General features: G+C 38.0%; 1 protein-coding gene across 2 annotated transcripts in view; it reads left to right on the top strand.

Annotated features, from left to right (window-relative positions):
• LOC126203376 (transmembrane protein 145-like) overlaps window positions 1–12,969 on the top strand; it is a 98,583-nt gene extending 85,614 nt beyond the window's left edge. For both annotated transcript variants that reach the window (XM_049937673.1, XM_049937672.1), the window contains exons 11-12: window positions 1,062–1,319; window positions 12,752–12,969. In XM_049937673.1, the coding sequence (XP_049793630.1) occupies window positions 1,062–1,319; window positions 12,752–12,895 (402 nt within the window). In that variant the 3' untranslated portion in view covers window positions 12,896–12,969. The remainder of the gene's footprint in view (window positions 1–1,061; window positions 1,320–12,751) is intronic.
• The last annotated feature ends 2,152 nt before the right edge of the window (window positions 12,970–15,121 follow it).

Genomic DNA, 15,121 nt, shown 5'->3' with positions numbered 1-15,121 from the left:
TAAATTTTATTAAACATGCAATAAGTTTTATGAGCTGTGTCAGAAGCAATAATTTAAAAAATAGTAAACTCATATCCCCACTTTTTGCTATCATTTAGTGAGTGATCCTGAATTTCCTAATGAAATATTGTGTTGTTTTCATGTAAATAGTAGACTGTACATAATTTACTTATAATTGGGTACATGAAATTGCCTGTAACATGCCTGATATCATAATGCAACTAAAATATTCATGGCTTGCAACTTCAGAAGTTCCTGTTCTTTTGTGCGGATAGAGTATTATGCCCACATTTACTGCACAACAACAAAAACTATAGGTATATAAGCTCATGTTGTTGACAATCAATAAAATATATATTTCCTATACATATGCATGTATTGACAGATAGTCAGTGAAAGTATAGATGCTTAGAAGTTAATCTTTGTACAGGTCAAATTAAACAACTGCCACTCTAGTTTCATTTACACTGAGATGAAAAAATAATGGGATACCTCCTAATATAGTGTTGGACGTCTTTTTGCCCAGCATAGTGGAGGAACACAACATGGCAGGGACTCATTCATCATATGTCACACATTGATTTCTGCAGTTATTTCATGCAGTGTTGCTTGTCTGTTAGGACAGGCAACTCTACACAAATGCTGCTGCTCTCAGTCATTAATTGAAGGCCATCAGCCACTCCGTTGTCCGTAGTGAGAGTTAATGCCTGAAATCTGGAATTCTCAGCATGCTCTTGGCACTTTGAATACTGCATTCCCTAGCAATTCCTGAAATGGAATATCAAGTGCATTTGGCTCCAACTACCACTGAAGTCTGTTAATTCCTGTCATGCAGTCATAATCACTTCAGAAACCTTTTCAAATGAATCACCTGAATACTAATGACAGTGATACAACTGCCATCTGTATATGTGCATATCATTATCCCATGACTTCTGTCTCCTCAGTGTATAACTACTACAAATTGATTTAAATGTTTTAGAAATTTTTCCTGATATTCTTCTGACCTGAATATTTCACATAATACTTCAGTTATTGAAATAACAAAATTTTGTTTTCAGATTACTACCCTACCATCACACGCCAACAAGATGTTCCCATACCACGTGCGGACGACTCAGGTCGGAGTAATGTCAGTGATGCGAGCGGAGGATCTGCCATTTGTACCGCACGCTTACGCACCTTCAGCTCCTCCACTGCCAGCACCACCACCACCACAGCCACCACTGCCACAACATAACAGGCCCCCCGGGCAAGTGGGCGAGTGGAGAGCATCCAATGTTCCTGTTGAGCTGTTCTGTGTCAGCAGAAATGTAGAGGTATGTCACCACAGCCATAATGCACGAATAGAGGGTTGTGGGTGGCAGGGAATCCTATTAGATTATCACACTGTGGAATACAAGTTCACAGAGCAGCTCACAATAAATGCCCTGCTTCTGAACATATTGACTTATATGTTAAATAAAGATGAGAAATAAAACCATATTATTAATAATCAATAGGACAACTACAAATGGTTTTGAAGTCCTTAGTGTTGTCTCATGACAAACATTAGTATATTGGTGTATGGTGATACTTTGAGCATTTATTACTTTGTAATTAATAGAGGTAGCCAAAGTTGGTATGTATTCTCAAAATGTCTTCTGTAGATTGTACATGAGAGGGGGAGAGAGGGAGAGAGAGAGAGAGAGAGAGAGAGAGAGAGAGAGAGAGAGAGAGAGACAGTCAGGCAGACAGACAGAAGGAAAGAGGGAGGCTGATGGAGAGGGGAGAGATGGAGAGGGAGGGAGGGAGAGGTCACTTTTTTGAAATTTAAAATTATAGCTATAGCTATGTGCATGATTTTTTATTGTTAAACTAAAGCTTCACAGCATAATTCAGTGTAAACATATGCCAATATTATCATAAATACAAGAAACACTGTCTTTCTGCATCAATTAAATTAGTTACATAATTCCCAAAATGTATCTGTTACAGTAACCATGTTTGCAGTAATCAGTATCTTCTGTATCAAAAGGAGAATTCACTCAAGAAAAATATAACATTATGTAACAGAACTGCTGCCCAGTTTTCATCCCCATGTTATGTGGATCATATTTGTCACCTCTTCCGATGATATGGAATGAATCAGTTTTACAGTAATTACAGTACATCTTCTCTGTGGAAAACATGGCAATTATGAGGCCTGTGAGAAAACTTATGAGATTGGCAACACTGCGAGAAATGTAGCAATGCTGTGCTGTTCTATTTGTGTAGACCAGTGTGTTCAACCCTTAGTGTCCAGGACTGGTGGGCGACGAATTTCGTAACCCTCGCAAGAAGTGCCTCACAACTCCAACTGCCTGTGCATGCCACCAGTGGCTCCAGCCTGACTATGCACCACAGAGACTTCCTTGCTGCTCTGCCCCAACCAACCAACTGCCTCACACATGGAAATGGTCAAAAGACCAAATACACATTGGCCGATGAGACGACCAACCATATGACCAACTAACAGTTATTCCCGCTCCAGTATCCTTCCATTGGACACTGCATGTGAGTCCCCAGTGGTTGGCAGGTACTGTCTGTCAACACCTCACTGCTGATCCATCCCTGATGCTGATCTGTGCCCGACTGCACTCCTGGTCCATTTCCAACTGCGTTCCAGACACACGACAACCCGGAAATGCTATCGGTCGCTCCAGAGATGGTACAACAGTGCCCTTATCGATAAGTGCTGCTCCTGCCACTCACAGGCAAGTAAGACAGAAGTTAGTGACACCAGTAAATGGAATAAGAAAACAAGGTGGCAGTACCCTAAAAAAAGATGACCTACAATAAATGGCATGAACACGAGCCATGCACGGCTCAACTTGTTCATCTCAGAAAGTACACATTTATGGACCCTTCTTTATTGGACTTATTTTTGTTGTTTCAGTGAGTACTAACACCTCTCAAAGTATTCAACATTTCTTTCTAGACAACCAGCACAAATGACATATCATTTAAGAGAGACCTAACCTTAGCAACGATTAGGTATGCATTCACTGTTGTATGATGCTAGACTTGTACGATTTATATTATGCGACAGAGCAAGCTGGGATAATTTTACTTCCCCTCTTGTTTTGCCATCTGCCCCCTTAAAATTCATTTTTTCATTTTTGAATTAGTTACCATTAACATACATGAGTGTAATTTGCATTATCATGAAAGAGAAATGTTGGCCCTCCATTTTAAAGAATATAACACCAGATCTAAATTTGTGCTTAGTTTTGTGTATGTAACTGATTTTCTAATTTATTTCAAATATTCCTAGTTAGTATTTTTTCATTATAGGGTGAAATCAGTAATTGTTTTGTAACTTAAATTCCCTCAGTACCTGTTATTACAAGGATTTATAAGGGCCCAATTTAGGTCCTGAGACTGGCAGAGTTTTAGACAAAGAACCTGTGTTGGTTAGAATGACAACAATGCATCAACTTAACAGTCAAATAAGTGTTACACCAATAGGCAGTGTGTTAAAACACTGACAGTGTCTGCTCCATATGTATCTTTCTATTTCTCAAGAACTATGAACTTTGTGGTTATGTTTTTACTGCTTGTAGATGTTCAACAGTAATCTATTGTAGCAGTATGTGGATGTTTGCCTGCAAACTATTAATGAGACTTATCAAAAGCAAATGTGCATCTGTCGGATACATCATTTACAGTATACAGTAGTTGCACTTCCACCCCCAATTTTTTCAGCCACTATGTCAAAACTGAGGACAATCAACAAAGAGATAAAGCATGTGATCATCATCACAATTACCAAACTGATCTGTACAACATTTGCAGATCTGTGACAATTTTGCTAACAATGATTACAATTTTATGAGAAGGAAAAGAATTCACTTGTGAAAACTTGAAATTTTGTTGAGACTGGATTTCTGTACAGTACTTACCTTTGGCAGCTGAAATATGAGTACTGCTGATAGACATGTGTAAAACTACAAAAGGAAAGGCGTGTGTATTTTCAGATAGTGTGTGTATTTTTATATGTATCTGTTTTCAGTACTAATATTTTTCTTCCTGCATGTAATTACTAGCCAAGAATTCTGTATCAAAAATTTGTACTGACTGCTTTTTCTTTGTTTGAGCAAATGTTTCTGTGTCTCGCAGCTTTAACAAATCTGTGAGCGACCATTTCACCTTTTTCTCCTTTGTGTATCCTTCCCATTTCCCATCAGCCACCTGCGTAATCTATCCTAGTAACCATAAGTTTCAAATAATGGAAAATCCAGGTTGGAATATTGACACTGACCTTGGCTGCCAGAGACAGTGTTCATATGTGTGCGATATGTATTTGTGTATGAGTGTGTGTGTTTATGTTGTCTAATTCAGAAGAAGGCCTTTTGGCTGAAAGCTAACTTGTCTGACAGTCATTTTGTTAAGTCTGTCTGTGACTTAACATTTCTGCTGCATGGTGAGTACCAGTCTACCCTTTTCATAAGCATAAGTTTCCTGACTAATTAGAATTTAGTACCACAGTGGGACTCAAAGCTTGGTCTTTGTCTTTCTAGTACACAGTTTTAATTAATAAAGACAGATTATTTCAGTGCAGCTCTTATAAAGAATGAAACTCGCAGTTTAGTTAGAATGAATGTTTGAGTGATGCTAAGTCAGAACAGTTGCTAGAATGAAAAAAATGACTCTACGTAATACAGAAGAAATTATGAAGATAGTGCCTTGCAGTATTCCTCAGTATTAAAAGGAAAGCCTTCAACTGAGGGAGGATAAGCAGATGAAAAGTGTTGAATCTGCCTTCACATGGTTTATCTAAATGAACCACTTGGAAAAAACCAAAACAGATCTATACAGATGATGATGTTAGTTTACTCAGAATGATAGGATTATGTGTTTGATATCCTCACATGGGAGACATCAAAAGGAGAACAACACGTGTCACATCCAAAATTGTTTTTAAGTCATACTACTGCGAAAAACAACAAAACATGGCTTACAAAACCCAGAAGCCAAAAAAGAAATAGAAGGAAAAGTACAGATCCCAGAACTTCTGAGAAATTATTTAAGGCAACCACGTAAAAGGTTAAATCAGGCTATGAAACTATGATTTGACTCGAGTCCATTACTGTATCAACATCTATATTCTGCAAACCATTGTGAAGTGCATGGCAGCTGGTATGTCCCATTATACGAATTATTAGGACTTTTCCTGTTCCACTCACATATTGAGCCCAGGCAGAATAATTGTGAAAGTGGCTCTTTGTTCACTGTAATTAGTCAAATCTTTTCTCCATGATCCCTACAGGAGCAATATGTAGGGGGTTGTAGTGTCTTCGTAGATTCATCACTCAAAGGAAACTTCTAAGTGGGTTTCCACAGGATTGTTTGCATCTGTCTTCAAACACCTGCCAATTCAATTCTTTCAGAATTTTGGTGACAGTCTCCCATGGTTCAAACATACATGGGACAATTTGTGCTGCCCTTCTCTGTGTACATTCAGTATCCTTTGTTAGTCCTACCTGGTGTGGGTCCAACATACTTGAGCAATATTCTAGGAAGACTTGCATGAGTGTTTTGTATACAATCTCCTTTGTGGAATGATCACATTTCCCTAGTATTCTAGCACTGAACATTATTATTATGTCTCATATTCCTACAGATTGTTACACTGTAGTATTTGTAATGACAGTATTATGAAAGGGATAAATTGCTACTCACCATAGAGTGGAAATGTTGAGATCAAGACAGACAGACAGGCAGATGGTGGACAAGGATGGGGAGAGGGTAGCAGAAAAAGACAGAAGTAAAGACTTGCTTTGGTGGAATAGAGGGCTGTGTAGTGCTGGAATGGGAGCAGGGAAGGGAATAGGTGGGTAAAGAACAATGACTAATGAATATTGAGGCCAGGAGTGTTATGGGAATGTAGCATATATTGCAGGGAGAGTTCCCACTTCTGCAATTCAGAAAAGCTGGTGTTGGTGGGAAGGATCCAGATGGCACAGGCTGTGAAGCAGTCACTAAAATGAAGACTGTCATGTTTGGCAGTGTGCTCAGCAACAGGGTGGTCCAGTTGTTTCTTGGCCACAGGTTGTCAGTGACCATTCACGCAGACAGACAGCTTATCAGTTGTCAAGCCCATGTGGAATGCAGCACAGTGGTTACAGCTTATCTTGTAGTTCACATGACTGCTTTCACAAGTAGCCCTGACTTTGGTGGGACAGGCGATGCTTGTGACTAGACTGGAGTAGGTGATGGTTGGAGGATGTTGGAGGATATTTATTTATTTATTTATTGCAATATGTTTTCCATAGATCCATTTTTGCATGGTAATACTTGGATGTGGAATGAATCAAAACATTTAATTCATTATTACATTTATTTCCATCAGGATAATAAACAAAGATTAAGAATGCAAACTGAAAATAATAATACAGTAACACAATCAGTAAGTTCTCTAATTACACTCATAAACAGAGGTTAAGATACAGTTTTCAGATATTATTGAAACAACTTTTACAGAGTAAAAATGACCATCTTCTTGACTTACAGATCACCAGTTAATTTAACTGAAGCAGCAAGATATGTTGAATCAAGAATACACAATAATACATAGTAAATAATCTTAGCTATCTCAGCTTTAGAATTCTTCTAGACAATAGAAAGTTTTTTCAAACAAGAACTCCTTTGCTTTACTTTTAAATAGTACGTTATTACCTCATAGACACTTAATATTACTTGGAAGTGCATTGACGATTTTTGTGCTTGTGTATTTTAAACCTTTTTCACTAGAGACTAATTTTTCAGGTCACAATGTATGTCACATTTCGTTCTTGTTTTATTTGTTCCATATTGAGAAGATTTGTGAAGCATAAGTGTCATGACTGAAAAGAAATATTGTGAAGTAGTGTTGTCCAAATGTATGCCTAAGAATTTCAAACAAAATTTATTCTCTGTATCTGCTGACCCTCATGTGCTATGTCTATCTCCTGTGGGTTTCATAAGTTGGGCTTCACATATCAATGTTTAGGGATCTCTGCTGTTTGGCATGGTCTTTCTGTTGAAGATACCTCATTAATTTGACCTCAACAAATGGATATCAAGGATACTGGACAGTACTTTTGTGGATCACTTCTACTACCCTTCTTGTTGATGGGTGTGATCTGTGCATTCTTCCATCCACCAGACACAGTTTTTTGTATGAGGTGTCTTTGGTATATTATGTTCAAAAGAGGTGCTAACTCAGCCACTAATTCAGGACAGAATATGATAGAGATTCCATCATGCCCTGAAGTTTTGTTCAATTTTAACGACTTCAACTGTTTCTTGATGCCACTGACACTAATATTTATTTCACTCATATTTGCAGTGGTACAAGATGAAATTGAGTCATTACTTCTGAGTTTTTCTTTGTGAAGGAAGATTTGAAAATGGAATTAAACATTTTTGCTTTTTCTTTGCTATCCTTGATTTCAGTTCCTGTCTTGTCCATGAGTGTCCGGCTTTGGTGCCATTAACAGTCCTTACGTAGAACAAGAATTTCTTTGGGTTTTGAAAAATATCCTTCAATAATATTCTACTAGGGTTGTCACTTGTGACAAAGCAAACTGAGATATTTTTACTTCCTCTCTTGTTTTGCCATCTGCCTCCTTAAAATTAATTTTTTCTCTTTTAACTAATTACCATTAACATATGTGAGTATAATCTGCATTTTCAGAAAAGAGAAAGGTTTTGAAAAATATAACACCAGGTCTAATTATGTGCTTAGTTTTATGTATGTAATTGATTTTCTTATTTATTTTGACTATTCCTAGTTACTATCTTTTGTTAGAAGGTAAAATCAGTAATTTTTTGTAACTTAAATCTATTGTTGACATATAAACAAATATAAATCCCGTACTAATTATAAACATTTGGAGGAATAACTAATAGTATTCTTAAAGGATCTATTTGCCACTATTCAAAAACATGTTAGCAAAGCCAGCCCTTATGTAATTCCATAGTGTTTAACAGTTTTGTCAAAAGTATTGTTTCAATAATGATATATGTTAATTTTATCATTTAAACAAGTAATTCAGCTTAACTCCTGTAGTAGCAGAAACAGTTAAAAAGATGCAACTTTTTGATGTATTCGGTTAACTGAACGAGTTATGTTTTAATTGTAATTTCTGTAAATTAAACTTTGAAGAATGTGTAGTTTCAGTGCCCATTATTGTGAGGATATATAAGTGCCCAATTTTTGGTTCCGAGACAGTCAGTCCACAGCAGAGTTTCAGGCAAGAAACCAGTGTTGATTGGAACAACAACAACACATCAGCTTAACTGTGAAATAAGTGTTACACCAATAAGACATGTGTTAATGACAGTGTCTGTTCAGTTTATTTGAAAGACTGTGAAATGTGTGGTTAGGCTTTTACTGCTCATAGATGGTCAACAGTAAACTGTTGTAGCAGCATGTGGATGTTTGGCTGCAAACTATTGAGACTTGTTGAAAGTTAAACAATTGTGCACTGGCCATATAACTGTGTAATATTGGGAGGGGGGGGGGAGGGGGGGTTGTGAACAGTGAAAGTAAAGAATTGTGAAATGCATCTGTGCAACTGTCGGCTACATCATTTACGTAGTCATTGTCAAACTTCCCCCCCCCACCCCCACCCCCCCACCCCCCACCCCCACCTCCCACCCCCCTCCCCGTTTTTCAGCCAGAATAGCAACACAGTATGTCAACACTGAGGACTAGCAATGAGAAATGAAGCAGGCGAACATCACACACGGAAGGCTTCATGCATTGCCTTCTTAGCACCAAATGTATTTCATTCAGCATCTGTCTACTTATAGCCCTGTGCTTTGTTTTACACTTAATACAGAGTAGTCTGTGTTTCTTTAGAAGTTCCTTTACAGTGACTGTATACAATAGAGGATACCTCCAAGCATCAACTGATCCACTGGGTACATACCTATCCTGTGGATAGTAAACTATTCTTTTAAATCTGAGCCATAGTTCCTCTACAAGCCCCTCTCCTGAGCTGAAAGTTTCAAGATTATCACTGAGATATGACTCTACTGTCTCTGTATCTAGTTTATTGAATATGTAAGTCTTTCTATTTGTTTTACATGCCTTTTGTACTTTGGCAATCATTGTTGCTACAATTACCTCATTGTCACTTTAACCACCCTTAAATAGGTTTTGTCTATTTGTTCTAAACTATCTGTTCTATTTAGTTTTCAGATAAGGTATTTAGTAATGTTTAACAAAATTGTAATAATTCAGTTGACTATTAATCAATTAAAATTTTCTTCAGTGATTACAGTATGTTTGGGGAACTTACATACTAGTGATCCGAGGTTCTCTCTTGAAGTTTTGGGGTACATCAGGTGATGAGTCTGGCAGTCAGTAGAAGGATCCAATTATACTTTTACCCCCTCTACTGATCTGAGTCTTGCCCAAACAGTTTTGCTTGCAGGTTCAATTTCTACCTTGGTAGATTCGAGTTTCTTGTACACTATAAGTACAGCACCTGTATTTCCCATTAACTTATCCTCCCATTAATTGCTCGAATTTTCTGCAAAAATCTCATTGCTGTCAATTTTGGGTTTTAAGGAGCTTTATGTACCCAGTATTATGTGCACTTCACTGCTTTTTATGGGTGCTTAAATACTGGCATTTTATTACTTTTGCCTGTGATTTTATTACTCTTACCTGTGAGGTGTATTTCTTTGAAACTTACTCCAAAACTTCTGAGTATTCTACAGCTATCATTACCTGGAATGGATGGAAAGCCACTTAATCTAAAAGATCTTTGTGTGTGTACCCCACACACAGTCTGCTGCCTGGGTAGTGTCCTCTGATGTGTAGTGAGAGACTGACCCATTTTGGGGGCCAGTACAGTTGTCAGTACTGTGGCTCAATTCTGGGAATTCACAGCTTAGTTTGTCACAGAACCTTCACAACCTTCCACTTGACTCAGAAACAGAGAGCTATGATCTTTTCTGGGGACAATAAAACACATTGTAAGCTTCTGTGGCAGTTGCTGGAATGATGCCAGATGACCTCAAAGCCTAGCTGCAGGCATCATGTGTTACAACATGCACCATAGTCTGAAGCTGTTTGCACAAAGTTCCCTCAATGACTGCCAGAACAGACTCTTCAACAAATTGAATGAGTCTGAGTGCACATAGTTTCCTTCCAAACAGATAGAACGTACATAGAGAGACTGTGGCACTTTATTTTGTGCTCACTGCAGTGCCATGCTGTGCTATTTTCCACCATGTTTTTGGAAGTCACTGTGAAGGAGTGACTGAAATGAGGAAGTACCACAGTGTGCAACTGGCTTTCAGCCAAAATTGGAGATTGTTCGCATGTAGTTCGTCACTCACTGTGTACTGAAATCTTTGCCTCAACGGCCAAATTTATTAGAGTGTTTTAAAGATTCAATTGTAGCTAAATATCTGTGACAAGCAATACTATCAACATGTTTGCTGCTCATTTCATTTGCAGCAATTTTAGCTGTACTCATAATTCCTGACCAACCACACGCTCAGAAATTGCGACATATTCAGAAAAAAAGTTGAAATATTTGTGCAAGAAAGAATATAAATGTCATTTCTGGGTCTTTCACTTGCAGCAATTTTATCTTTAGATTTTTAATCAGACTGAAGTCTCTTATTCCTGACAGAAAATGCTCTTATACATAAATATCACTGAATATTGCAGAACATACATCAGAAACATGAATAAGAAAGTCCCAGAATGTGTTACATTTGTGAATGTATTTACTTCCACTTTGTAACTGCATGTGTCTAACTATACAACCCCAGTGATCAAATACAATTTCAAACATTATTTTTTGTGTTCATCTTAGAAGCTCAAAAGCACTTTTACAGTTGATGTGTCTTTAACTGACATTTAATTATAACAGATCATACCTAGAGTGACATGTTTGTGATTAATGTCATAATGTCATAATGTGCAAGTTATAATACAGAAATAACGAAATGTGATGAATCCTCCCAAAAGTAGAGAATGAGGGACATGATGTAATGGATTTCTGATTTCAGCAGAATGCCAGCAAAAGCGATTATGGCTTCATTTTAGTCACTTATCATTCTGGAGTTGTTTCGAAAGTGAGATGGTATGTGAGCAAATTTGTAAGATAGCAACTGCCAAATTCTTTTTCAAAATCAGGTCTAATGTTAGTACAGAATACAAATTCATGCACAAAATCAATAAAACTATGTGTACATTTTATTTCAAGTGTGTATTGTTTAAAAATATCTGTTAGTAGTTTTGTACATTTGTGTTATACACCAGCACAGAAAAAAAATCATGTGTTTAACTTTTCATGAATATACATATATATTATTGTACTGTTGGTTTCATAATATCCTTACACACTGTTACATATTGTGTCCCTTTGTTTCTACTTCCAAAAATGTGGTGGAGGGTTGTGCAGTTTTCTTCACTCTGGTTGCAGTGTTGTCTCTCTGTGGTAATCTATCTCTTTGGTTCCTTCCCATCCCTTGCTGCCATCTCTCTAAGGGGTACCATTATTCACTGTACTTTTGAACTGCTGGCAATTAATAGACCCCTACTGTTTTGCATCTGCCACCCTTTGATACTGCACACAGCACATTACACAACAGGTGAAGTGAGTCTCACTGGCTCACTTTCAGTTTCAGTGGAAGACAGTACCTCAAACTTGTTAGCGAGGGGGATTGATACAACAATCTGAGTTTTCCCTGGCCCCTGTCTGCCCTGCACATCATGCCTAGCCCTACCTCTGACATGCCATGCACAGTCAAGTGGATGAGTAGCGACAGAGGAGACAGGATTCACAGAAGAGGATAGTACTAGGGAGTATGTTTGGTATCTCTGGTATCTGCTCACAAACAGCAACTAACTCATCTCGTGCTTGAGAACAGCATACACATGGGGCTGCATTCTGGTGCAGTATTTTACAGAATAGTAAACAAACATCTCTATACTAAGTTAACTGATTCTATTTCAGTTTATGGGTTTAATATGCTACAAGTATTACCAGTGGCCTTGTAAAACTGACTGATTAACAAACAACATGAGATGTCTATTACAACAACAAAAAGACTTGGTATAGACTTTTCTTTTTTATTTGAAACATATTTGTGGTTGCAGCTACCAACAATTCAACAAAATCATTAATTTAAAAAAAGACAAAATAGACTCTTGTTAAATGAAACAACAAATGTGACACAATATGTTAGTTATTTATGGTAAGAGTAAATTACAAATTCTGATTGACTATGAAATGTGTTACGCACAACATATGCAACTTAAGAAAATTCTCAGAAATATACATTTGCAAACTCCTGAAACTTACAAAACATATAGCATTTTTTTATGTAAATATATTATGAAATTAGGGAAATATTGTTTTTGAATGAGAATATCCATAGTGGGACTGTTGTATGACTTGGTCAGTTTTCTGTTGATATACTGTAGATTCTGAGGAGGCTGTTGTGACGATTCAGCAGTACGAATTAGGTGCTCTTTTATTTGGCTCTTCTGCTTTCTTTATAATCCTGTTTCCTCTCTTAACTTTCCTTCACTTCGTAATAAAGGAGACTCAGCCCAAAGGATCTAGATTAATGTTAATTTCAGAGCATGCTCATCAGAAGTCTGGCATATGCAACTATTTTAGCTGGTGTTATTTGTGCTGAAGAATATAAGGTCAATTGAAGTTGCTGGTGTTCTAGTGCTGATTTTACTATTGATAACTCTTTCTCACCACAGGTTCCTCAAAGGCCACTGGAACCTTCCAAAGATGTAACTCACATTCCTCTCCACGATTCCTACGACTCGTCGCCAGAACACAATTACAGAAGAGTACCTGAAGTATTCCAAATAAACACTCAAAGGGACCAGGTAAACACTTAGAAGTTCTGTATGAAAAATGTGTAAAATTCCTGCAATTGAGAAACAAACATCTCAAGAGAAAATTATATGTATACTCCAAGAACTTTGTTATATTTTATTTGAAATAAATGCATATTCTTGTGCTTATGTTTAGTTTTCTTACCACAGTTGTATCTTTAGTGAAAAAGTTGGCACACAAAGAAAATCCACATTTCTACAAACACATTTCCACTTAACTCATTGATATATGCAATGTGAGAGAAAATGCATGACTACCAGTGCAACATCAGTACATTCATTGGAACATTAATTTAACAGATGGAAGATGTATCTGTAATACAACTCATGTGCAGGACACTTGTAATGGCTTATCAGCTTTCTGTGCTGGAGTATGTCAGTTAAACCATCATTAAGTAGAGGTTGACTAATGCAGAGATCCTGTATCAGAAGTATACAATAGCCTTTCAATGAAGATTCTTCACAGTACAATATTTATGACCTAGAACTAACTCCACCAGTTGGATGACTAGGATTCTTCCTCCTAGAATCAATACCTCTCAGTTTTCAGCACGAGTACTTCATCAAGAATAAACATTTAGTCACTGTTTAGTGCGTTTAGTTATCTACTTTCACCTCCCATTCCCTACCTCCTTTTCTTCTTTCTGCCAGTGTCACATCCTGTTCACATTTCTTTATTTTCATCACATCAGTTTCGCATTTTGTGCTATCTGTTTCATCTTTTTTTGTCTTCTTTCAATTTTCTATCAATATCTCATTTATCCAACTGTTTCCTGCACTTTCTTACCTTATTTCTGAAATACTAATGACCACTCCTATCTTTGAATTTATCTAGTGTTCAGTGTTGGTGAAATTTTGTTGCATCTTTCTTTCTTGTTCTGTTTTATTAAGAATAAGCTTACTTTGATCTTGGTTATAGGTTATTTTCTGCTTAGTAGCATCATTTTTTCAAACCCTTCCCTCCATTTAGTCACGTGAAGGAAATAATGATTCTGAATGACAGAGTTTATTTTTGGTGGTACTTTTACTGGAATCTTTTCATTCTAGCTCTATAATATATGATTTGTATTTGTCATGATTTCAAGGAAGAAAAACAGCTATTATACTATTGGTTATTATATCAAGTCAACTAGAAAACACACACACACACACACACACACACACACACACAGTCAATCAAGCAAGCACCCTCATGTATACATGACCACCAACTCCAGCTTCTTGGGTCAGAATGCAACATCATGTGGGATGCAAGCAGCAGTCTGGAGTGGGTGGGGAAGGGGAAGGGATGGTAGTGTACAGGTGGAGAGAGAGATGAATGCTGTCTGGTGAAGTTTGTAGGGACTAGACTACCAACAGGCACAGTGTCAGGAGGTTGTGGGGCAGGGAGGTGGGGAAAAAAGAAACAAAAAAGGAGAGAAGCGGTGAAAGACGGGCAGATGCATTGGTAGAGGGCTGGAAATAAAAAAGGTGGGAGATGAGAATGCGGAAGACTTGATAGGACAGAGGGGGTGGAAACTGAGGGGACAATATGTTACTGTAGGTTGAGGCCAGGATAATTGCGGGAGCAGAGAATGTGGTAGAGAAAGGGTAGCTCCCATCTGCACTGTTCAGAAAAGCTGGTTGTCAAAGGAAGGATCCAGATGGCTCACGTAGTGAAGCAGCCATTGAAATCAAGTGTATTATGTTGAGATGTTTTGTGCCTCAGGATGGTCCACTTTGCTCTTGGCCACAGTTTGCCAGTAACTGTTCATCCTGGTGGACAGGTGGGTTGGTAGTCATACCAATATAAAAAGTTGTGCAATGATTGCAGCAGAGCTGGTAAATGACATGGCCAGTTTCACAGGTGGCCCGACCCCTGATGGGGTAGGATAAACCTGTGACAGGACTGGAACAGGAAGTGCTGTGTGGGTGGATACGGCAGGTTTTGCGCCTGGGTCTTCTGCTGGGATATGATCCTTGTGGCAGGGGGTTGGGATTGGGTGTCGCATGGGGACGGACTAGGATGTTGCAGAGGTAGGGTGTGCGATGAAACTCCACATTAGGAGGGGGTGGGAAATATCTCAGGTAGGATGTCCCTCATTTCAGAGCACAATGATAGGTAATCAAAGCCCTGGTGAAGGATGTGGCTCAGTTGTTCTAGTCCAGGGTGGTACTGGATGGCAAAGGGGACACTCCTTTGTGGCTGGTCTTTTGGTCATGGGAGGATTGAGGTTGTGAGGCGAAATG

Source organism: Schistocerca nitens, chromosome 9, assembly GCF_023898315.1.
Source record: "Schistocerca nitens isolate TAMUIC-IGC-003100 chromosome 9, iqSchNite1.1, whole genome shotgun sequence".
Classification (NCBI taxonomy): Eukaryota; Metazoa; Arthropoda; class Insecta; order Orthoptera; family Acrididae; genus Schistocerca; species Schistocerca nitens.
This window is presented reverse-complemented; position numbering and strand designations above follow the sequence as displayed.